We start from the raw sequence: 25,868 nt of genomic DNA, 5'->3' as shown, positions 1-25,868 counted from the left end.
TTATTTACTTTTTTCCCTTCTTCAACTTCCATATAGAAGTGTTGCACTTTTTACATACTTCAATGTCTTTATCAGGACCCTAGATTAACATAAGGTCATTTGAACACATCAATTTGTTTATCATTTTCCTCACTTCATTAAATGATTTTAGAATTTTAGCATTTTCAAATGCATCTGCTAATAACTCAAAAATCATGGACATTGTCATGTTAGTAATTCCACACAAACACTTAATGTGATATAATTTTACTAAAAAAGAAAGTTTTATGTATTTTTCACACCTATCAAACAAAGGTTGCTCTCCATCTCTTAAAAATTTAAAAAAACTTCTCGTCTCTTCATCCATTTGATTCAAAAATTAATAAATTACGAACATTTACTTCTTAAAAAATTGTTGTTTCTTGCAGCACACCAAATGCATTATGAACTATATTAATGATGGGATTTTCCTATTGGACTAGAGGTAACATATCAATTCTTGCTTTTTAGACATTTTCACATTCATCTACCCTATCACATGTATCCCCATCTTTTGCCCAAAATTTATACCCTTGAAGAAACTGTTTTAACATTGAGTGCTCTCCAACGTCATTCCTCTTATACCATTTTTTAAAATTACACTTTGAATTTAGACAAAGAATAAGTTCAACTCCATCACTATGTGACATTGCAAAATCTAAAAATGTTTCTAGTCTATTAAATATGTTTCAATAGTCCGAGGCATTTTAATCCACGATCTATCCATCACTAATAATGGCATATTTAATACAAAAAATTTAAATTTAATCATAACAAAATTTTACTAACCTAAACACGCTAGCTTTCTTCACAAAGATTATTGGTAGAATATTTCAATAATTTGCAAATGTTTATTAAAAAAATACATAAATGAAAAAGAAAATAAGCATAAAAAATTTAGAAAGAAAATCAAAACGATATTATAAATAAATGAATCTAACCAAAAAAAAACTAGCAAAATCATTTTAAAAAAAATTAGATAAGAAAAGCATACCTTATGAGAGGTAAGAGGCAAGCAAATGCCTTTAATAGGTGAATATTTGTTGATTTTACTATTAAAAAAAGCCCCCTAAGTGTACAAAAATGGCACCTTCGGTAGCATGTGCAATGCACAGCCAACCCCTCCTATGGTGGCATGTGCATTGAAAACGCCACCTTATACCTTCTAAGTGACATTTTCCAAGAATGCCTCAAAAGCACGGTTTTTTTGGAGTGTATAATTCTATGTGGGACATAGGTGAACAACAAAATAGTAAGAAGAAAAACATAAGACAGACATTAGTGGTTTAACGGAATTTATAAAATAAATAGGAATGATAATGATATTTTTTTGGGGGAAAAATAATACTGATAATTTCAACTCCAACAGAAGTATTCAATCTGTTGTTTTGTATAATTATCCGGGTTAGATAAGCCGAGTTTTTGTCAATGTTTAAGACTGTTACTAGGTAATTCCAACCTGGATCTCATCTTGAATTTATCACATATTCAGTTACAAAATAAATTTATAGGACTATTAATCATACTATTGAAGGTAGGTAAACCAGGGGATATGTTATGCCACAACCAAAATTCAAACCTTGAGACTTTTTGTCAACAAAGATGTGTCATTTGCCACCATACCAGGTACCTGGGGCAATCTAAAAGGAATTTTATCACGAAATAGAACTTATTATTTTTTGCCACTCCCATCTTATTATTTTTACCATTTTTAATTTCAAAAAGCACATTTACATATATTAGTTTAGTTATTAAGTTTTTAGTTAAAGTGTACTTTTAATCATTTAATTTGATATAAAGTTTTATTTTAATTTCTTAATTTTATAAAGTATTTTTTTGATCCTCTAACTTTAATATAATCATTTGAAATTAATGATATTAAGATTAGAAGACTGAAAAAATATTTATAAAATTAAAAACTAAACTAACACATCATATAAAGTTAGAAAATAAAGAAATGCTTTAGCCTAAGCTCTTTTTTGGAAAGGAATAACAACGTTATTCAACCAAAATTCTATGCGAATTAGGGCCCACAATCTAAATTAAATAAAATGAACGGAAACAAAAGTACTGTGAAAAAGTGAGAGGAAGGTACTATCAAGGCAACAACCATTGACTCGGCGCTTCCATTGGATTCCAAACACATGAGTACAGATTGCAAAAGAGATCTGATTGACGCAAAAGAAAGAATCATAGATTGCCAGTTTGACAGTGAAAGGCAAATTGTACACACAAGCCATGATTATCACCCAAAATTAAACCAACAAAATACTCATCATCTTCATTATTCTTCCCCCCGCAGCCAGCAGCTTCTGCTGTTAATCTCGAGGGAAAAAAAGCACCAATCATGAATTTAATAACAAAGCAAAATTGTTTTTTCAAAAATAAATAAGTAACAAGTTAACAATCTGATGAGCTTTCGAAGCTCCACTTTTTCTTCCTAATTGACCAACCAATTAAAGAGGGTCCAACGATATAAAACTAATCTTTTGAACCCTTGCTTTCACCTTTGCCCATTATAAACAAGAGGCCTGTGTCATTGGATGCTCCCTGCACCCAAGACACGCTATGCTAATAAGAATCAGTCAATAAGGTAAGAATCCAAAGCCCCAACATTTGGATTCTACCTCATGATCAATACAACAATAATGAATATGATCTCCTCTAGCTACTTCTAAGCTCTTGTACGTGCTCGAAAGAAAAGTAAAAAAGACCCCCGATTTCCTAAAACAGACACTTTTCATGATGATCGAGATGATGAACACTGATAATTCTTGGCATGAGTTTGAGACGTCGTCAAGGCCAGATGGTGGCACAAGCTTTATGTAATGAATCTCAGACACAGGAATTCTTAAGTAAATCAAGTATTTAATCATGAATTAACATATAAGTGTGTCAGAACTCAGAAGTGAAACCACTTGAGTTTCCCTGCAGAAATGTTTCTCTGACATGCTTATATGTCAATTCATGATTTTCACTAGAGAATTTTTCCTGTCAAATACCCAAATATCCCATCAATAAAATGTTGTTCCATGCTGAAAATCATCGGATCATTCTTCTTCTTCTTGTTATGCAAGCTGGTCTCTTATCTTCCCCACATTGTTCTTGACGCTTTTTCATCATAAGCTCCCCCCCCCCCACTAAAACTTGTTAGCCTCGCAAGGAAAGACATTTTTATTTATCCGCTTGGAGAATCTAATTTAAAGATTTTTGTTCAGAAGCTGTTCCAGAAGCTTGTGAAGCACCTGCCCCAGTTGTTGCCGCTACTGCTGTTGATGTTGTCCCTGTTGCTGCTGCTGCTGCCGCTGCTGCTGTTGCAACTGTTTAATGCTATTCCTTCAGTACTCTTTGTCTCAAATAGCTTTAAAAGGAATTCTTAGATAAATATCATCGATTGCAGATAAGTATACTAAGTTATTCATATAAAAAGACACGAATATCTCCCAGGAGCTCATTTCCAACCAGCTTTTATGTATTATTATCAAGACAAGCGTAGTTTAGTTTTTTCTAATTCAAAGAGATAGTATCATTAAAATCAGTAACTTTTTTATAATATTTTTGCAGTAGAGTTGGTCACCTGCACTAGTTGTAGTGGTTGACATCGGCACTGAAGAAGAAAAAGAGAGGATCCCAGTGGAGCCATAGTGTTGATGCAGAAATGGAAACTGTAGCATTTGGGGATATTGAAGTCCAAAACCCTGAGCTTGGCTACTCTGTGCATATTGAGCATAGAAAGGATAAATATTATGGACCAGTCCTGGTGGCCCAGATGCCCCACTAGATGGGTAGTATGGTGAAAACTGTTGACCTCCATACACACTATAATAGTTCTGCATCAGTTCAAACAAACAGTTACCATAATCAATGAACAATGCAGCCACAATAAATGAATCATTCATGTCATTTTTTATCACTCTGCTGCTCAAAAATAGAATCTGGGCGCTGGTTTCACCATTTCAGAGGTGGTAAAAATCAGATTTTTCACTAAGTGATACAAAAAAAGTCTCTGCACTATTGAACAGAAGTGATATTATGGTTTTTTGTCCTATTTTCAAGCATTTACTGCATAAATACCTACCATGGGATACATGGTGTCTTGTGAATATCCAGAATACCTGTTAATAGATCCAAAGAAGGGGAATCAGAGAGAAAGAAAGCAGAGAGGAAAATGGGAAGAATGGAGGGAAATGTTCAGAAACCACATGCAAAGAGGTAAAAACGATCATATCCACATATATTTCATTTTACCCATAAGCTGAATAAGGAAATGTATATTGGCCAGAGGGTTGATGGAAAAATGTAGAGGAAGAGCCTTGGTATGCAGGTGTAGCCACCAGTCCAGGTCCTGGTCTGAACCTTCCTGCTGGTACAAAATGGCCCAAGATTTAGCTCAGACCAAAATAAAATTTGGCATAAATCTTGTTCCTAAAAGAAGAATTGACATTGTGATGATTTTCGAAGAAAAAGAGGAACAGATGTAAGGAGGATTGAGAACCATGTTGAGGAGTTGGTGGGCGATTCTTGTTTGCTCCAAGAGATGCAAGATTGCAGTTTGCTCTTCTCCCATCAATAACTGGAGACGGATTCTGACATGCTCTCATGGCTGCTTCTGGATCCTTAAATGTAACCTTTGAAAGCAAAAAAAAAAAATTAAATAAATAAACAAAAGACGGCGAAACCAATGACTCATTGTTCAAAGATCACGTTAAAAACACCAATCCAGAGACAAGAGGATTATAAAGCAAAGCAATATGGTCTTACAAAGCCATAACCCTTGGATCGCCCTGTGTTCTTGTCTGTGATAACAACAGCCTCAAGGATCTCACCAAACTGCTCAAAATACCTCCTCATTGTGTCCCTTTCAGTCTCCCAAGCCAATCCACCCACAAAGATTTTAGTAAAAGTCGTGTCATTGTAATGCCCAGGATTGTTAGCACCACCCACCATCTGGAATTGTCTTGGACGAGACATTGAGAATCAGAGATTGTCGATGAGAAAACCAGAATCAAATCAACCCAGCCCCAGAAGCCAAAAACATGAAGGGGGAAGACAGAGTGTGGAAAAAAATAAAGGAAACGACGACGATGAAAGCCGGAAAGAGGGTATTTGTTGTTTTGTTTGAAGATCACATCAACGAATGGGGAAAAACACTCATGCAGTCATGCGATTCTGTTCTGGGTGCTCGTCCTTGTTTCTTTAAGAAATGGTATTTATTTCGGGCGAAGCTTTATTAACTGACACTTTTTCACAAACACAACGACAACTCCTCAGATTCCTCAAGAACGATACCCCTAACGAGAAAATCATTACAGCTGAGGGTGGAAAGGAAGGAAATGAGGGAAGAGAAAGGGAAAAAGAAAACCCTCTGAAGAAATTATTTATATATAACAACTAGTGCATAAAATACAAGTTAACACAAAAATGAGTGAGAGAGGGGGAGAGAGAGAGATAGGAGAGAAGGAGATATTATGTTGAGGGGGAGGGGGAGGGGGAGAAGACAAAAAAGCTGCTAATGGGCACCCACGACTATAGTAAGGATAGGTTGTCCAATGAGATTTGAAAGACCAAAAGACCAACCTTTTTTGCTGTATCACCACTTTCTCTCTGCTGTATCATACATAATAACAATAATATATTTGTGGGGAGGTGGGTCTGCAGAAAACAGCTGCTTCGCTGTATTCAACCTTCCTTTTTTATATCCTTTCCCTCTTCCTTCTACCGTTCTACGTCCGCCTTATAACACTGCTTGCTCTGTTTAGAACATTTGTGGGGTTCAGAAAAATGATGCCATTGAAACACACCTTGTTCTCTCTCTCTATCCCAAATCATTCTCATCTCTTGGTTAATGTTTTATCAGTTTCTATATCTCTCTTCTTCATCTTCTTCTTCTGATTCTGCTTCCTTGTGCGGTTGAGTTCCAACTTCCTCGTCTTGCTGCTGCTCCTGCAATTCTAATTAACCCAAAAAGGTACAGGAAAAATGGTTTAGGGACCGGTGATGATGAGGTTTTCTGCGGGCCAAAATTTTCCGGCACAACCTTCTGAAATCTTCTTCAACATTTTTCGTTTCATTTTGGGGACAACGACTACAGCAACAACAATAATAGATAATTCAAACTGCTACCCCTTCCCCTTTCCTTCTGCTTCCTATTTGGCTAAAATTAGACAATTCTTTGTTATCTTCATAAAGCAGGGAAAAAATGCAAATTCCAAACTCCAGCAATGCTATAATAATTATTAATTATATACTCATTTGTTAAAAATATAAAATATTTTTAAATTTTTAAAATGTAATCAAATTGCTTCTTTTTTAAAAGTACTCTAATGAGTTATTTATTTGAATATTTTGTTTGATTAATTAAAAATATTAACTTATTCAATTACAATTCTTAATAATTTTAATATAATTGTGAAAACATTGTCTGATAATTAATGATTTTTTTTTAGTTAAACTTTAGAGATGTGAATTACCCAATTTGTTAATCTTCTTGTACATGTGATTTGCCGTTGATTCGAGTTACACACCTATAAAACCAAAAGCTTGATGGTTTGAACATTGTTTTCCAGCTGCTAGAAGTGTGTGTGATCATAGATACAGGCAAAAAGTAACAAGTCATGTTGCCCCAAAAAAACAACGTAACAAGTCATGTTTTTACTGCTTTGGCTTGATTCAATATACCTTAGACGTGAAAAATAGATTAAAATATCAAAAATGCCCCTCTCCTGTACAGGACAACTCTGTCATTCTGCATATTCTTGAAATGGATAATCATAGTCACAGGCGAATCCCCGCTCGTGGTATAAAAATATATATTATAATATATATATATATATATATATGAATGACATGATTAAAAGATACAGGAGAGAGAGAGGATGGAAGACAGAGACAAGGGGGGGGGAGAGAGAGAGAGAGAGCAAGCGATAAGCGTGGTAAGCGGCGTCTCTGATGGTGAAATGGGAGGAAGAGGAAGGCAGATAGGGGTAGTATTGGTAATTCACAAAGATCTTCCGCAATCACTCATTCACCTAAATTCCCATTAAAATAAAACACTCTGAAATCGAATCATTACCGTCTCTGCCACACAGCCCCTGACTCTCGAAGAAATCGGTCAAACCTCTTCCCTTTAAATTCCTTTTAGTAATTTTATTATTACTACTATTATTATTTTTTGGGACAGGCCTTTTGGTAATTTTTGACATTCTTTTATTTATTTTTTTAACTAAAGCAGTACCCCTTTTATTGTCTCTTTGTTAATAATCCTTTTTATCATTTCTTAAGTATAAAATCCTCAACGTTTTTGTTAAAAAAATCAATTGGCTTTTCATTTTCTCTTCCTTGTCGGTTATGGAAGGATTCAGTGCTCTTTTTGTTTTATTCCTGGCCTGAAAAAAGATCGTAATTTTGTTGTGTTACGCTCCAAAAGCAATTTTCTCAAACTAATTACAGTGAGATGTTGAATGCAAGGATGTTGTAATTTCGTAAGCAAAATCTCAAATTTAAATTTTGTCAATAAAAAAGTTACATGGAGAGAGTTTTTCCTAGAATAATATATAAACTGGCCACTAAAATTGACGTGAACGGCGCGTTCCATTAAGCCATCAGCTAGATGTGCATGTGCTTATCTAACGGACTGTATTCACTTGTCCATGGTTAGTTGCTTAAGTGACAACACCACCTTCTCGTGCGCACATGAGGTCAATGGTTCAAATATTACACATTAGCATGTGTTTATAATACTAAATTGATTGCTTTGAAAAAATAAAGAAAATAAAATGCACTCATCTAATACGTTCATCGTTTTGATTGGCATCTTGAGTGCTCAAGATCAATAAAAATTAATTTCCATAGGCTTGCCACAGCATAAATTTATTATCAGCACAGTTAAATTTTCTAATGCTGTTTTTTATCATTATTTTACCTCTAATTACCCCCGGCTTTCTCTAACACAAGGTGGTAAATTATGAAAATCAAAGGATAACACCAATAGGCATATGCACGTCTGGGTTACATGAATTATTATTTAATTTATTCAGACGTGAATTGCGATAGAAACACACACAAAAATGGAGAAGAAGAAGAAGAACCAAGCCATGAATTGTATCGTTCCAAAAAAAGAAGTTCACCCATGTGTTTTTCAATATAATGATGCAGTAATATGAAAATGATGTTTTCAGAAGCCAGGAAGAGGGATAAGAATAAGGGGATGATTCAATTCGGAGGTGGTAGGGGGAAGGAATAGGGGACAAGGCTAGAACAAAGCTGAGGTGGATGTTTTGATACATAGAAAAAGTCAACGCGAGTGTGGGATTTGACAATGGGTTACATTGCTGTTTGCATGAAGGGAGATGCAATTGAAGTGGGCCCCTGAAATTTGAAATGGGCTGGTCGATGTGGTATTGGTTAGTTGTTGTGAAAAATGTAATTCGCATCTCTGATGATGTTTCATGGACAAAAAAGGTCCCACATGACTGCAGGGAGGGCATGAGGAATCTCTTATATAGTTGATTGTGGTAATGGCGTAATGCTACCTTCTCTCATCAATCACACACCATCATATGTTGCCACCCCAATTTTCTTATTATAACCTGTCTTATTGTCTATATCTATGTTTTTTTAAAAATGATAAATCATAGGAGTACTGTCCATAAACAACATTCCTTCTAATATTATAAAATATATTTTTAAAATATTATATTTAAAAATATAAGATATTTTGAGTCTTTTTAAGATACAATTAATAAATTTTTTTGAATACCCTTAATTAATAGGTGTAAAGTATAAACTTTTCTTTCAAGTAAGGATAAACATGTAAAAAGTGTGTAATTTTAAATATAATAAATTAATTCATTAATGATGTAATTCAATTAGAAGTGTCTTATGATAGTGAGGGGTAAGGTTTTAGGAATTCCATGAAATCCAATAGATCCATCTCGTCATTACGTACACTCTATCTATTCAAAAATATAAAGTATCTTTTTAAAATGAGATGTTAAAAATATAAAATATTTTAAATCTTTTAAAGTGTGATTAATGAGTGTGTTCCAAAAATACTATTAATTAGAGGGTATAATTAATCATATATTAGTAATTAGCATCCTATTAAATAAAGGTAAATATATAAAGAGTATAAATTTTAAAGACAATTAATTAACTAGCTCATTAGAATATGTAATTTAATTAAAAAGATCTTATAATATTGAATAGATGTAGTGTGTGTGTGTGTCATTTAATCCAAAATAGAAGCCACCTTTCAAAAAGCTTTACATGCATACATCTATATTTTCAGCAGATATGGAGGAATTCCAAAAACTCATTAAATTTATCGAAAAACTACATTCCTTTCTACCACCATGCTCATTAATTACATTAAATTTTAATTTAAGATTTTCTCACTTCTTGCTGAAAGCCCTGGGAAAAATATAAGAAAAATATGTTAATATACCAAACAATACCTGACATGATCTGTATTGGATCAAGACAGGGTTTTTGAAAATTGACTTATAGATTATATGAATACTACTAAAGTTTATATTTAGTTATTTAACTTTACATAAAATTTTATCGTAATGTCTTAATTTTATAAATTATACTACTTTGTTTTCATTTATAAGAAAAATTATCACTTTTTACTTTTTTTTTATATAAGTAAAATCATATATTTCATTAAGTATTTATCACGCATTTTTTAAATCACCCATCATAATTTATATTAACAAAAAATAATTAATGTATGCTTATATTAACTAACATGGAGCATTTTAGTCCAAATTTTTTATTTTTATATATAATTATTATGATTAATTAACTTTTATAAACTGTGTGATACAGTTTTTTTTGTTATATATAAAAATGAAGGGAGTATTATTAGTCTTTTAATTATAATAATGTTAGTTTGATTAATAAAAATTATTACATTAAATTATTAAATATTGATAAAATATCTTTAAATGTTGAGGTTATAAATATAATTTTTTAAAATAATAAGATTGACATAAAAAATAATTATCTAAAATTAATTGTGTTAGGATTAAATGGTTGAAAAAATATTTTAAAAAATTAAGGAGTCAAATGTACAGTCTAACCTATGAATACATATTATGGTATACTAATATACTCTACAGGATCCATTATTTATACACAACAGTTATTTTGTTTAATAAAATTAAAAAAAAACCAACATAGGAATGATAAAAATCTATCATCTAGGAGTCTCACTCGTCTTCCCCTAATATATCATACATGTATATAACTAAAATTATTAACATATTTCTTCTGATCTCATTTATAAAATGTATTTTAAAAAATTTATTTAATTTTATTTATAAATTATGGTGCAATTTTTTAAGTAATATTTAAAAATATTTTTAAAATTATTTTTTATAAAAACAAGTATGTGTGTGTGTGTGTGTCTATATATATATATATATTTAAAAAAAAAAAAAAGAAGGTGTTGATGCGTGGGGTTAGAATTGGGTGGTCCACAATTGTATGAAATGGACCTCTTCTGGGCACAAATGAATGTATCAGGAGTGTCAGGGTAGAGACGAGGATCACATGCGTGGCGCCAATTAATTAATTAATTAAGCTGTAAATCTAACGGTTCTTTTTTCCCTCTGTTCTTTATTTAATCCAAGGTTCCGGTGTCAGCTTTATTAACTTTCGAACCGCGTTCTTCTTTCAATCAAATAGCATCACTGTTGTTATAGAAGTGGCACGCCATTGACGTTGGGCTGTGGGCTCAAACTGACAAGCTTTACAATTTCATCAATTCTTTACCAAAAAAAAAAAAACAAGACACTTGCTAAAGTTACATAGAAGCTTTAGATTAGAGGTAAGAATGAGAGTCAATCTGAACTTAAATGAATTGGCCCATACAAGTTCAGCAGAAAGTAAGTGGGGCTGGGTTGAACTCATTTTTCATGTTGGTAGGAATTTTCCCAATCCAACCAAAAAATGTGTGGGATAGTGAGTAAAATGGATCAACTCATTTAATGTTTTTTTCTTTTTGAAAAAATCTCTAAAAATTCTGGCATCTAAATAATACACGTCAAAATTCGGTACAATTTAAAATTTATATCATAACACAATTATCTATATTAGGATAACAAAAACAAAAATACATCACAATGAAAATTTAGTTATTCATCATATTTTATGATCTATCACAATATTCAAAGTAAATATACTAGTCACGCCATGCCTATCAAAATTCAAAAGTTAGAAGCAAGAAGTTATGGATCAAGCCACTTTAGAAGGTTTTTGTTTTATTTTGTTTTATTTTATTTTTGAGTGATTGATGCTATACTATTTTTTGTTTTATATGAGTTAAGCGGGCCAATCATAATTCATAAGAATTGGTGTAACTCCCTAACTTAACAAATTGAAAACTTAACTAAGTATTATGGTAATAAAAAAAATAAACCAATAAAAATAATTACTGTGGTATAAAAGTTTAAAATCAATTCTGAAATTTATTTGTAAAAAAGATAATCATGGTAGAAAAAAGTTAATTTAAACTTTAAAGAGTTAATATGGTTATAAAAAGATTCATCTCATAATAAATATATAATTAAAAACTAACCTTAATAAAAAAAGAATTAAAATAATTAAAAATGACTATCAAGATTATAAAAGTTTAAAGTTAATATTTTTTTTACAAAGAATATATAGACTTATCAAAATCCACAGATACGCGGGTCATATCCCATAATAGAAATATCAAATCTTTTTTTCTCAGGAGAAGTTTTATGATAAAATGTTTACTTTAGATAAATCAATTATCAATAAATAATAAACAATTTAACAAATTAATCCTAAATGACAAATAAATCATAAACTGACAATGGATCATTGTACAAACTGAAATGAAACTTAAGACTTACTCAAGTTAAGGCTTAAGTTTTTAGACACATTCCCTTTACTTTGCCAGGCTTACTGATAAATGGCAATTATATAAATTTTTATTCTTTTTATTTATACTTTTAAATATTTATTTAAGGCTAATTGAGTTTAATTAAATATTATTTAATTTTATTAGTCAATCTTTATTTTTTGAGATTTTAACTAACTAAATTTTAAATTTTAAAATATAAATGATATCTCTGATATTTTTATACATTTGATATTTTATTTTATTTTATTTGTATAAATCTTCTAGATCCAATTTGAAAGATATTAATGAAAATTATTTTAGATACAAAGAATATGGGCATATTTAAAAATTAAGTTATGAATTAAATCTTTAAAATTTTGTTTAAATTTTTTAGTGTAATTTTCAATTAAGTTGGTTTTGTCAATTTTATTAAATTATTAGGTTTATTTAACACATGGACGCAAGGCTATTTAAGGAATTGGCAAAGAAAGCAAAGGGATCGCTAGAGGGGACGCCACACTTGAAATGAAGGAGAGGCGACGAATGCGATTCGCTCATCGTCGTCATTTCATTTTCCTCACTTTCAAGTTTCAACCATGGTTTTTCATGCTCTCAAGTTTAGCCAGTGCCGTTTGATTTTTAAAAACATGAAAAGCTAATTTTCTTAGTGTAATTAGTCACGAATCATGATTTTAAATTTTAATTAAAATTTTTAATATTTTAAAAAAATTTATTTTAATTTACTCTTCTTCTTCGGCCTTTAATTTTATGTTTTAATTACTTTTAAATTTTATATTTTAATTGCTATTGCTGATTAAAGTAACTTTATTACATGATTTTTAAATTATAAATTTTATTTAAGATTTTGTTTGCTATAATTAATTGATATAGCAACATAAAAGTAATTTGACTTGGCTTGAGTGATTACTCATGCTTTATTTTTTATATAACTAATTTAAAACAGTTATTAAGTTGTGGGTTAAAGGATATTTTAATTAATTTATAACTTAATTTTTTATTTAATTTTTTAATGATGATTTGAAAAATACATAATAAATTAAAATAATAAAGTTAAATAACTTCAATTTATTTTGTGGATGATGAAGATTAAATTTAGGTAATTGAGCTATAATTAATTGGGCAACTTGTTCTTGCTAATTTTCTCAGTTAATTTTTTTTATTTAGTTAATTTTAATTTATTTTTTAAATTAATTTTGTCAAAAAAAATCCACCACTATTTAGCTTTTCAAAATCATAATTCAAGTAGTGAATTTATTGACTTTTACGAAAGCGATCTAGGATAAACTTTACTGAAAAATTTAGTTTTAATTAATTTTGATATTATTCAATAATAGCGTCACTTACCTAACAATATTAAAGAAAGGAATAACCAGATAAGCATTAACGTCTTAGTAACCCTAATTTTTATCATATATGTACAAACTAATAACTATACACAAATAAAACTATATGTATACATTTAATTTCATCATCCTTATTCAATTATGAGCACAATAATTTACAAGCCATCGTTCATAATAGTTATATACATTATATGATCATATGCAAGATAGACAACCCCATTATTACTTTGTCCAACCTTACACTTTCGACAGGAACCATAAGTCCATGGCCTGGTCCACATGATGAATTAACTAAAACATCTTTAAAGCTCGAGATATACCCGACTAAAGGTACAAAACTTAGGCTCAAGATTATAACTCTCCTTCTTAAAAAACCAAACCAAGAAGTTTTACCATCTTTGTTCCCCTTTTATTAACCTCACCACGTAAGTATTGAGGAAGGGAATCCTAAAGCGTCATTATCCTACATTTTCCCTTGACAAACCCAACGAGGCAAGTATTAGGAAACGAGGCTATAAAGAAAGCTAATTAGTGTATACAAAATAGAAGCAAATCACGTTATCACAATCACATATATATATATATATATATATTAACATCAATATCATCATCATCTCCTCAACTTATCATTAGCGCATGTCATGCTTATGCAACAATTATAGTATGCGAGTCTCTTAAGCACACTCATTTAATGAATTTCTCAATTATAGTCGTTGAATTTCATTAGTACTTAAAATTATAAAGATATATCTTGCTTCAAAAATTTAAAATTAGAACACTATTTTGTTCGTGCGATTGCCTCCAAAAATTTGAGATTTTTTTTAGTATTATGTGATAAAACCTTTGACAGACATTTGATTAAATCAAACTGTTATTATTGTGATGCAGAAGATACTCATTGAGGAGTGTACTTAAATTATTTATCGAATCTAAATCCATATACAAGCTAACTTTAAAGGAATTAAAGCACCTCATTGAATCATGACACTAAATTATAAGAATGCTTGAAAGGAATAAATTACTTTAGAATTTCATAATAATAACTAGAATTCACAGCATTGTTAAAAAAAGAGAATTAATATATCATGATTCCATCACATAATATATATCCTTGCGTTTTTATTTACAGGAAAAACTACCACTTTTAATTTATTTTTTTATAAGTAAAATCACATTTCTCAATAGATATTTATTATAAAATTTTTAAATTACCCCTCGTAATTTAATGAAGAAACAATTAACGAAGATTTTGATTAATATAATTAATAAAGGGTATTATAGTCTAATTTTTTTAGTTTCAAATGTAATTAATGTAGTAAATTAATTTTCTTAAACTGTGTTATACAAATTTTTTCTTATAAATAGAAACAGAGGGAGCACTACAAAAATGCTTGGCAAGATTTAAGTAACTTAGTAACCTCTAGAAATCAACTTTTCACAGTCTCAACAATTATGTATTTCTATGCTTAATTAGACAAGGTTTACAGGTGTATAGTTAAATAAATTTATTATAAATCACAAAGCCTGTTCATATGTGAAAAAACCTTGAGTTATATGTTTTCCTTGAACTTACAAATAGTCACGTAATAAATCAAAGCAATAAAAGGTCTCATTGAGAGTTTACTAAAATCACGCACACATGAACAAAAATATTAATTTACAACTTAAAATTGCTTAAATATTGCACTATGACAACTATACAGTTCTTTAAGGTCATTCTAAGGCCTTAGAGCTGTGTCATAGAATCCAAAATTCTCTTAAATCCATATTTCTTTTCATAAATTATTTTTTCTATATTTATAACACCAATGAATGTTTTATAGCTCAAAAGTGGTAATTTAAAGTCTCTATTCTTTTCAAATCTTCACTTTAAGTTTCAAACCTTACTCTAAAATTTCTCAAATCTCATAAGAAATTTACACGTAAAGAGATTAAATGAAATCTTCTAGAATGTCAAAACAAATCTACCCATATTCTTTAAAAAAATGACAATCAAGGACCCTTTAAGAATCATAACATTTTGAAATTTCAATTAAGGGATAAAAAAATATAGTTTGTGAGGTAAAATTCACCAACACCACTTGAAATTCCCTAATCCAAATTAAGAAATTACTAATGTATATTGTGAAAACATGAAACTTTATTTAAAAATCGATTGTTTAACAAAAAACGTCACTTAAAAATTTACTAACTTGATTTGAAAAATTTTCTAACGTATATTGTGAAAACATAAAATTTCATTTAAGAATCAATTGTTTAACAAAAGTATCATTTGAGAATTCACTAATTAGACTTGAAAATATTTCTAACGTATATTGGAAAAAAATAAAACTCCATTTAAAAATTAATTGTTTAACAAAAAGTGATTTATCTAAATTGAGGTTTTTTGTTAAACAATCTATTACTAAGTGGAGTTTCATATTTTTCCAACACACGTTAGAAATTTTTTTAAGTCTGGTAGTGAATTCTTAAGTGGCGCTTTTTGTTAAATAATTGATTCTCAAATGAAGTTTTATGTTTTCATAATATACATTAGAAAATTTTTTAAGTCGAGTTAGTGAATTTTTAAGTAGTATTAGTGAACCTTACCTCATAAATTATATTTTTTATTTCAATTAAGGATCATAATCCTTAATTAGGATTTCAAAATGTTATAATCATTAATTAAAATTGATATTTTTAAAGGGTTTTTAATTGTTATTTTCCATATTTTTTTCAAGTAACCCTCCACAAGCAAAAAGAAAATTCTAAATATGTCAAGCTCTATATTTTTTCACCATCAATAATATTAAAACTAAGGAAATAAATATGTAGACCAAAAATCTCAGAATACTCACGTGATCTTGGCAAGTCTCAAGCTACCTGCAAGTATCTGATTATTATGCCCGAGTCCTAAATTCTCACCTTCCTCAGCGAAAACTTTCCATCGCTTGCCTGCACGCCACGCACGCAATAATTGTGAATGCTGCTGTGTGTGTTTAGTGTATTTAAATATATAAAAACGGAATGGGCCGTGGTTAATATCACTTTATATATATGCGTGTGTATTTCAATTGCTTTCCCTTTTTTTTTCCTCTCATGTATAGATATAAATATAAATGTATATGTATTTTATTGTTTTCATTTATATATACTTTGGATTGAAATCAAATTATTATAATTTATTCTATCTTGGGGTAAACTTTTGTTTTTCTTTTAAATTATTTTATTTATTTTATTTAAAATTTATAATATTCAATAAATATTTAATATTTCCCTATGCTTTAAAATTTTATCTTCTATTTTTCAAAATTTCTTTTATTTAATTTATGGTACCTATTAATCAGAATCTGGGATATTACAATTGGTCCATTTGATTAAAGGCCAAAATGGTCTGATCTGGAAAAGCGCATGTTTTATTTATTTATTTATTTTTAAAGGAGGTGGGTTGAATTAGGCTGTTTTTCCACGGTTCTACCTGCGCAATCACCGGAGAAGTGTCTCAAAAAACATTATTATTATTATTATTATTATTATTATTATTATTATTTAGTAAAAACTCATGTTTAATTGTTTTCCTTTTCCTTATCCAACGAGTTGTTAAAAGTTAAAAGTTACAAGGAGCTAGTGACTCTCTTTACGAGGAGGATGGGGAGAGAAGGGAAGACGATGGAGTGCTCCTGTTGCTGATTTTGGCGGACGGCAAAAAATTTAATAAATTCTTTTCATCTGGGCCGGGCCACCTTGCAGGATATTCTTTTTTTGGTGGGCTGGGTCAGTCCCAAAAAGCCCAAGGATCATGCATCGAATGCAAATGTGGGTCAAATTTGACTGTACTTTAGTTTTAATCCCTCTATTTGAGAAATATAAAATATTTTTTAAAAAATTTGATATTAAAAAAATTAAAGTATTTTAAGAATTTTAAAATTTAATTAATTTATTATTGTCAAAAATATTTTTAATAAATAAATTTTTTTATATTTATTTTTAATTGAAACGTTCTATTATTAAATAAATGTAGATATAAAAAGATTATATTAGTTTGAAAAATGGTTAATTAATTTATTAAAAGATAAGATTTAATTAAAAATATTTTAAAAATAAATATGTTTTAACAAGGCTTTAAGTTTATTTACTCTCCCCGCAGGTTTGAATGGGGGGCATCTTTCTTCAGTACAGGTATGTTCATGAATCTGTTTTAAATGCTTTGGCATTGGACTTGTCCAGACTGCAGAGTAACTGATCGGTTAATGATTCGTGGCTGAATATTTTTAAAATTCTACCGAAGAGTTGAATTTGATGCGCTCATTATTTTCACATTCCAGTCACCAAAAATCATCTGAGTTAAACTTAATTAATTCATCTGTATTCTAGATAAAATTTGAGTAACAACTATCTAATTGATAACCCTTCTAAAAGCTCAAATATATATATATATATATATATATATATTTATTTAGGAATTAATGATCTAAATCTATTTATTCAATGAGTATTTTGAATTTTCTTTCGACCAAGAAAAATGAACATCTTATACATGGCTTGACAATAACCGAACAATTATAAGAAATTTTGTTATATAATATTCAGAAATTATTAAATTTTAAATTTTTTAAGCCATTCTTCAATTAAATTAAAATCTTGTTATTATTGTGTCACCAAAGAGTGAGTGGATTTGAACCTACTTACTGAACTTAAATCCATTTATTTTCAAGAATCTTGGTGACAATTTCTCGCCACCCTTTGGACCATGGCTAATATTTTTAATTGCATATATAAGTATTTTTTTATTAAAAGCAATCATGTTCAAAATACGATTAGGTATTAAGTGTAAGCACCTCCGTCAATAAAGATTTAAGTTTTAATTTCTCACATTATAAGGGATTGACTCTGCTAGACCCAACTTTGTTGGTAGAGCATGTCTCATTAAGTAAACAACAACAACCACCATATAGAAGCATTGCTTCTTACCCCTCAAAGTAAAGTGGGCATGTTTTTTTTTATGGGTTACGATGGGCACTTAATATTTATTGTTTTTTTAAATAGAAAGGCACTTACTCTTCTGATCTTATTTATAAATCACTTCTAATATATTTTATCAATACTGAAAAATTTTTTAAAATTCATTAATTTCGTCTTAAAATTTAATAAGTTTTTAATTTTACCTCTATTAAATATAAATTCTTCAATAACATATTTTATCTCTCTAATATTTAATGGAGGGTAAACGAAAAAATTTACAGTAAAAATTTAATGAAGTGATTTATAAATAAAATAATTTTTTTTCTCTCTGTCTTATAAATAAAATCAAAGAGAGTATAATTTATTGGGGAAACAAAATTAAGAAGAACTCATTCTATGTAGCAATAACTATCTATTACAAATGACTTAATTTTTTGAGAGATTATCTAATTGCTGATTCTTTCATCACTCTTTGGAGATCTGGGAGAGCATAAGTATATTAATCAAATATTATCCTCTACATTTTTTTTGGAAAACACTTATCTCTCCTCAACCTAATTATACATATATTAATTTTTGGTTATACTACAATTCTGCAAAATAGAAAAGCCTCCTCGTTCATCAATCAAGCATGTCTTTCGGGCCTCCGAGGGGCAAACTGGTATCCACTTGGTAGATAGAATAAAATAAATAAAATAGTCACTTTTAAAAAGAAAACGTCAAAATTTTCAATGTTGTAAGACACAATTCGTCATTGTCAAAGCCTGAGACTGAGATTATGTGAGATCTATAAACTATAAAGAAAATTGAACTTGTAAGTTGTAACGCTAGTTCAGTTTATTGTCCATAAAAAAGAATTAATATTTTTTTTTTGGTTTTGACTTTATTTAATATTATAAAATAATTTGTACTCGTATAACGAAAGTCTTTAATTTTCAATTCATATTAACCTGCTAACTCCATCGACAAACGTGTTTAATGGCATCCTATACATCAAAGGAGTCTAATAAACAGAACAAAACTTATAATACAATGTATAGTAATGTTTGAATTAATTAAGGATATCTTAATCTATGCATGACTTTTATAAGCAGTAAGAAATAATGAAGAAACTAAGCAAAACTAATAGGAGTTGTGTTTAACAGGAGGACTAAGACATGAATTCCTATTTAGAAAGGTGTTTACTTTTAATTTAGTATTTACGATCTTGTTTCGAACAAAATCATCTTCAACAACATCCGTCATGTGCACAGATCTACGCAAAGCATAATTAATACAAGCACCCACTATTTCACATCATGTTTACCTCAAACGTTTGGCAAATCCGCGTCCCCCCCCCCCCCCCCAACAGTCATGTTATTTAGTTACAGCTAGTTGGAATGACTCTGGAAAGATCCAAATTATATTCAAGCAAAAAGATCGCTACAAGTTCAAAACAAAAGGATATCATCCAAACCAACCTCACTCTCTCCTACAGACGTGGACGTGTGTAGTAAAACCCTGAAAATTACGGATGATCATGATGATCTTCATCTTCATCGTCACTACGTTCTTGGATTGTGCTCAAACTCTGGCCACTTTTGAAAGTACTCGTAGACTGATCAGAATTATGATCATGAACAAGACGAGCGTGAAGCCTTCCTTTCAAGCATTCCCGAAACACCAAGCGCCCCAACTCTGAATCAGAAAGGCCGTTGCTTGAATCCTCCTTGTTGAGCTCCGCCTTCAGCTCCATCAGCTGCGCGCTGGTCATCCTCACCGTTAACCTCCTCACACCACCTTCTTCATGACCGCGACGAAGGTGATCCAGTGGGTGCACCACCATCGCCGCCTTGCTGCCCCTCCGGCTCTTCCCAAAGCAAGTGTTACCCATCATGGATGATGGATGAATCTGGTTTTCTGGTGGGTTGAATCTTATATTGCAGCGATAGGCTTTATCAACTGGGAAACCAACACGATGCAGGCTTCATTAAATAGACGAGAAGCATGAATGCAGACATAGAAACAGATGCGTCAGCCATTATGGCCTTTTGACGTAGAAGGCGCATCCCTTATTGACGAAGGGAAATTATTAATTGTGTCACCTCTTTGCAACAGTTAGTAGTTTCACGTCTATTTCACATTTAATTCGCGGCCCTCCCATGAAGGAGCACTATAATTAAGATCATCATTACTGTAGTGCGTAACTTCCATGTATCATTAATGACAAGTTGCGTCTAGTGACTAATTCCTCAAATCGAGGTTTAAATTCTTATCAAAATAAATATTTATATTTAATATTTAATTGTGTCTTGGATACCATTACTTTTAATAAAAGAACACCGTGACCAAAATAAAATATATATACTTATATTAGTATTTACTACTCCTTCCATTCTATAAATCACTTTAATTGAATTATATTTTTAATGAATTAATTAATTATTTTTAAAATTATACACTGTTTTTCATGTTTATCTTTATTTGATAGAGTATCTTAATTAAAAAATTTTATTAATTACACCATTTAATTAAGCATATTTTCAGAAAAAAATTCATTAATTGTACCTTAAAATATTTAAAATACGTTATATTTTTTTAACATCTTATCTCAGGAAAATGCCTTATAACAAAGGGAGTACACAATCAAGTGTCAATATTACTGCTCCACCCAATCCTAATTAATTATAGAACAAAGTTAATGAACTTTACAGTTATTACAAAATGCGATAGTTAATATCTTTAATTTGTAAAACAAAATACTATCAATTAATATTATACTCCCTCTGTTTTTATTTACTAGAAACTACCACTTTTTGTTTGTTTTTTATAAAAAAATCACATATTTTAATAAGTATTTATTATACATTTTTTTAATCACTCATCATAATTTACATTAATAAAAAATAATTAATGCATACTTATGTTGATTAATATAGGACATTTTAATTTAATTTTTTTATTGTCAGATATAATTATTATAATTAATTAATTTTCTTAAATTATGTGATACTATTTTTTTTATATATAAAAACAGAGGGAGTATATGTTAGCAATTCATAGGGTAAGATTTCCAATGACTCTCCTTTACGGTGGAAAAGAATATTATTTTAGACACTTAGCTTGTCCTTCAATTTGTCATGGTTTGAGGACTAAGGCAATGTACAAGTTAATTTGTTACGAATTAAAAAAATTTGATAATAAACATATTTTAAAGAATTTTAATTTTTCTGATAAGGAATAATTTTAGTTTATTTTTCCTCTTTGACAAAAAAAGTTGACAAAACTAATATATGGTGTTGTGTGGTGTGAAAATTAAGGTGCCATTTGATTGTTAGAAAAGATGAGAATAAAATAAAAATAAATTAAATCATTATTCTCTCTTAAATAAGCATGATAAAACTCAATATATATTATATACCATTAATGTTGTAATCATTATACATTTTAAAAATCTCATGAATCATGACTTTCAATCCTATGAATTAAATTATCCTTTTCTTTTATGAATAGAGTTCACCTATCCCCTTCCATATTTTAAGTATCTATTTTTATCTTTATTTTTGCAATCCATTCATTCCTTTTCACCAACCAAATGAAACCTAATAGTTTGTTTTTTTGGCACAAACTTAACAGCAACTCTAAGGCTGCGTGAGATACCAGCAAGAATGTCGTTATATTTTATAGCTGTTAGGCATTTTAAATATCATAATTTTTTTTAAAAAATATTAGAGTACACTCATGAGATAAGTGTGAAAAAACTATAGCCATTGAACATGACTTGAAGAGAGCTAGCATAATTTTTCTTTTGATTGAAAGAATGGACTTTAATTTTGAAAAACAGCCGACAGCTCTTACTCAATATTCCCTTCATCCATAAATATAAGACATTTTAATTAAATTTCATTCCATAATTAATTATCTTTAAACTAACACCATTTTTTATATTTATTTTTATTTATAGATTTTTTACTTTAAAATAAATATAAAATATTTTATTTATTATGGGCACTTTTAGAAAAAAATTAAACACATTAATTATGCCTTAAAAAATTAAAAATACTTTACATTTTAAACATCAAATCTCTCAAAAAATACTATATATTTTTAACAGATTGAGTACATAAAAGAAAACCGAGTGAGAGAATTCTTTTTCCAGTAAAGTGTGCTCTCTCCCACGTTGTTAGATGTGTCTATCTCTTAAGAACGAAGTCTCAAAAAGTTCGATAAGATTTTTTTTTTTTCAAAGAGTTTAATGACGAAGAAGTCCTTGATTGCCGTGGCAGAAGGAACGGGAAAACTAATAATTCAAATAAGTGATGCTGCGTGCAAATTAAGTAATTTAACAGAATGATAAATGAGACGAGGTACATTATGTGACTAAATTTCGTGGTTCCAACTCACAAAGTACTGCTTAATTACGTCACTTAATTTGTATTTTTCCTTGATTTAACAAATTTTGCATATTAATGACACACAAGGGAACTTTGTACTGTGACCAGATCACCAGAATCTTGTTTCAATTTGAAATGGAGAGAAAACATTAGCCAGCAGCCACCCATGTGTAAATTAATTAGTGATCTGATGTCATGAACGTGATAGCTATATATATTTCCTTGTTAGTGATGTATTGTGCTTCATGCATGTTGATTTTGACTTTGGGTAGGGTTTCATTCACATGGCTCCGGAACCGTAAGGGGTTACTTGCAACAGAGAATGACGCTACATCTGACTTTGAGTGAGGCTCAATTCAAGTGTCAACATTGAAGTCCACAATTGGTTTTCGTTTTTTTGATAACATGACAAATTTTTAATTTGTACAGTGATTATGTAATATTGTTATAATGATCAATAGCTAGATTATATTTTCACATATATACATGGGTGGAGGGAAGGAGGACAAGCATGAGTCACATATATAGCACTTAAAGTTTTAAAATTTTTCTCATTATTATATAAATGTTAGATATTTTCATCTTATAAAATTTATAATATATATGCTTTTTAATCTTAATCCTTTTATCGTATAACCTCAGATGGCCACACATGTGTATTGTGATGATGGAAGTCATACACATAAGAGACAAAAAGAAGGTCAAGGCAAGTTTCATGTGAGCCAAGGAAAAGGAGAGGGTCTTGAAGAAGAGCTTGTTCAGAATTCAAAAACCATAATTCCGCTTTCATCAGTAAGTAAATAGTTTGGCGCATGCATGATGCATGCATGGCTTCAATTTGTCAGAAATTAGGTGAAGTTTCTACAAACTGTAATCATGCGATGGACAAAATACACTCCTTAGTTTAAAAAAAAAAATCAAAAATTTGGTCAATCACGACCTTTATTTGGTCAGCGCTTGTATATATGACTATAATTTATTCCCCTTCAATACATTCTGTGTCATGATGGTTTTGTTATTTGTTTAGTCCTCATTAACAGCTTGATAATGGCAGCAATATTTTAATTCATTAATTTTTAAATTAAAAGATCATCTATACTCTTTCCATCTCAAGTTATATGATGCTTTTGAATAATATTTGGCATTCCAAATATAAGTTATTTTAATAAAAATAAAATTTTATTAATTATATTTTTTTAATATTATCCTTCCTATTATATTATATCTCTCCTTTTATTTATTTATTTTTTACAAATTTTCCCTCTTTAACATTTAATGACTTTTATTGATATGCACAATTTTATTTAAAAATATTTTATAAATTGAGATAGAGTAAATATATAACCGTGTAATGTATATGCAAGCGCAATATTCATGCATCTAGAAATTAATAGAGACATGGATGAGTCTCATGTCTATCAAAAGTGTCGTTATGCTCATTTATTTCCACTTATAGTTATAGTGGCGGTCTTGTTGGAGAAGGTCCGAATTATTATTTTCAGTGATGAGTGAAACTGAGTTTCGTGTCTTTGGTTAAATGCTGGGGCAAGTTGCACGGGGTTTAATAATTATGCACTTCCCACGAATTCTTATTATAGGATGCGTTTAGAAGAATTTTTTTAATTTGTTAAAAGGTATTTGGTGGGCTGTTAGCTATGATTTTTTAACATTATCCCTATTTAAATTCATTAATTATGAGAGAAAGTGTAATGTAAATTTAAAAATTAATTTTTATTTAAATAAAAATAAAATAAAAATTTATTTCATTAGTTTTAAATAAAATTAATGATTTAACTATTTTTTTAGTTTTGTTGAGGTAGTTAGAATTTAAAAGTGCCTTAAAATAAGAATTTAACAGAGTAGTTTATATAGGAAATGCAACTTGCGCCTCCAAGATTAGAAGCTAGCCACACAAAATTTTGACAGCTTGGGGCTGATTGGTGGGTAAGAAAGGTAAGGGATGAGTGGCTTGCGTACAATCAATTTTGACAATTACCAATCTATTTTTGGTATCCTTGATGATATCCATTGAATGATCATGAAAGTTTTGGTCAAAAAAAAAAAAAAGATCATGAAGGTGTACAGCGCAAATCACAAAATGTCAAAACTGGGTGAATGACGACAAAGTGCGAGAGCGATCAAAACAATAAATTTCCCTCAACTTCAATACATGAGAACGATTCTACCGCTGCAATCCTGACACCCGCAGCAAGCTGGATCCAAGTCATTGCCCAGCACAAGTAATAATGTTTTACTGGAACTATAGGTGATTGCTACGGCAGGAGATTCACGTAGTAGTAAAATTTTGAAATATTTTAGGATTTAAATTTAGGGAAAAGCAATGACTTTATTATTTTTATAAAAAACTATATTTGAAAAAAAGATTTAATAACTAATTAAATAATGCAAATAAATAACAACAATAAAGATGATAAACTAGATCTATCAGATGAACATCATAATTAGGATTCATCTACTGAGATAGTTTATGCTAATTTAATTAATTATTTTTCTTTATTTATAGTGACAATTGTTCATAAGATATATCTTAATTATCTCTCAGTATATATTAGGGTGAGAGATAAATATAAATATAAACAATAAATCATTATACAAGAAATTATGTTCAAAGGAAAAATAAAATAATCAAATCAAGGGGCAAAATCGATCTCATTAGGTTATACTCTACCCTTTTGGCCAAAAAAAAAAAAAGATTACTCTCTACCTTAATTGGGAGTTCAAAATTAACTTATAGAGTAAATACTAAAATTCCTAATAAAAGACATAAATAAAATCCAAAGAAAAGAGAAAAGGAAAAACTCCAAACTCAAAAAAATCTCTCCACACTCCACACTCTTAATTCCTCCCAGCATTCAGACATGAAATTGGATGCTCATGAGATAAATATTTATAATTTTTTATCCCTCTTTGGCTTGGAATATGGTTAGATCACGTTTGAATCTTATTTGATTCTTAAGCATCTAATTCCAATTTAATTTATTTATTAAATCGCAGGCAGCCACATGTCTTAGGGGTCACATACGCACGCAGTTGTGCGTAGTTTTAATACAACAACTACCTTCACATACCCGTTCACAATAGTTTGATTATCAGGTTTACAAGAATCCTTGTGCTATTCGACTGGAAATAGATGGTTCAACTCTTTTAAGTAGGAATGGGAACGGTGCTCTGAAAGATGCTAATGATAATTAGATTTTGGTGTTCTACTGCAAAGTGGGCAAACTATTGCCTACTATTTTTCAAATTTATGGTATTTTTAAAAGTTTTGAAATTTAT

The 25,868-nt window shown here is 29.7% G+C and overlaps 1 protein-coding gene across 2 annotated transcripts; it reads right to left on the bottom strand.

The window, feature by feature from the left end:
• Positions 1-2,030: 2,030 nt before the first annotated feature.
• LOC129291199 (uncharacterized) lies at positions 2,031-5,483 on the bottom strand. 2 transcript variants are annotated; one of them, XM_054928441.1, is made up of 6 exons: positions 4,780-5,483; positions 4,514-4,646; positions 4,267-4,378; positions 4,097-4,133; positions 3,596-3,848; positions 2,031-3,338 (listed from the first exon to the last, which is right to left on the bottom strand). In XM_054928441.1, exons 1-6 carry the CDS (start codon positions 4,987-4,989, stop codon positions 3,214-3,216), a joined length of 870 nt encoding a protein of 289 aa, XP_054784416.1. In that variant the 5' UTR covers positions 4,990-5,483; the 3' UTR covers positions 2,031-3,213. The 2 variants fall into 2 exon arrangements, with proteins under 2 accessions (XP_054784416.1, XP_054784415.1); XM_054928440.1 differs by having other exon boundaries at positions 4,267-4,381; positions 4,780-5,482.
• Between the last annotated feature and the right edge of the window lie 20,385 nt (positions 5,484-25,868).

Source organism: Prosopis cineraria, unplaced genomic scaffold, assembly GCF_029017545.1.
Source record: "Prosopis cineraria cultivar Desert tree isolate PC_DT_omini unplaced genomic scaffold, ASM2901754v1 PC13, whole genome shotgun sequence".
In the NCBI taxonomy this organism is placed as follows: Eukaryota; Viridiplantae; Streptophyta; class Magnoliopsida; order Fabales; family Fabaceae; genus Prosopis; species Prosopis cineraria.
The sequence above is the reverse complement of the archived record's forward strand: the minus strand, read 5'-3'. Positions and strand labels throughout refer to the sequence as shown.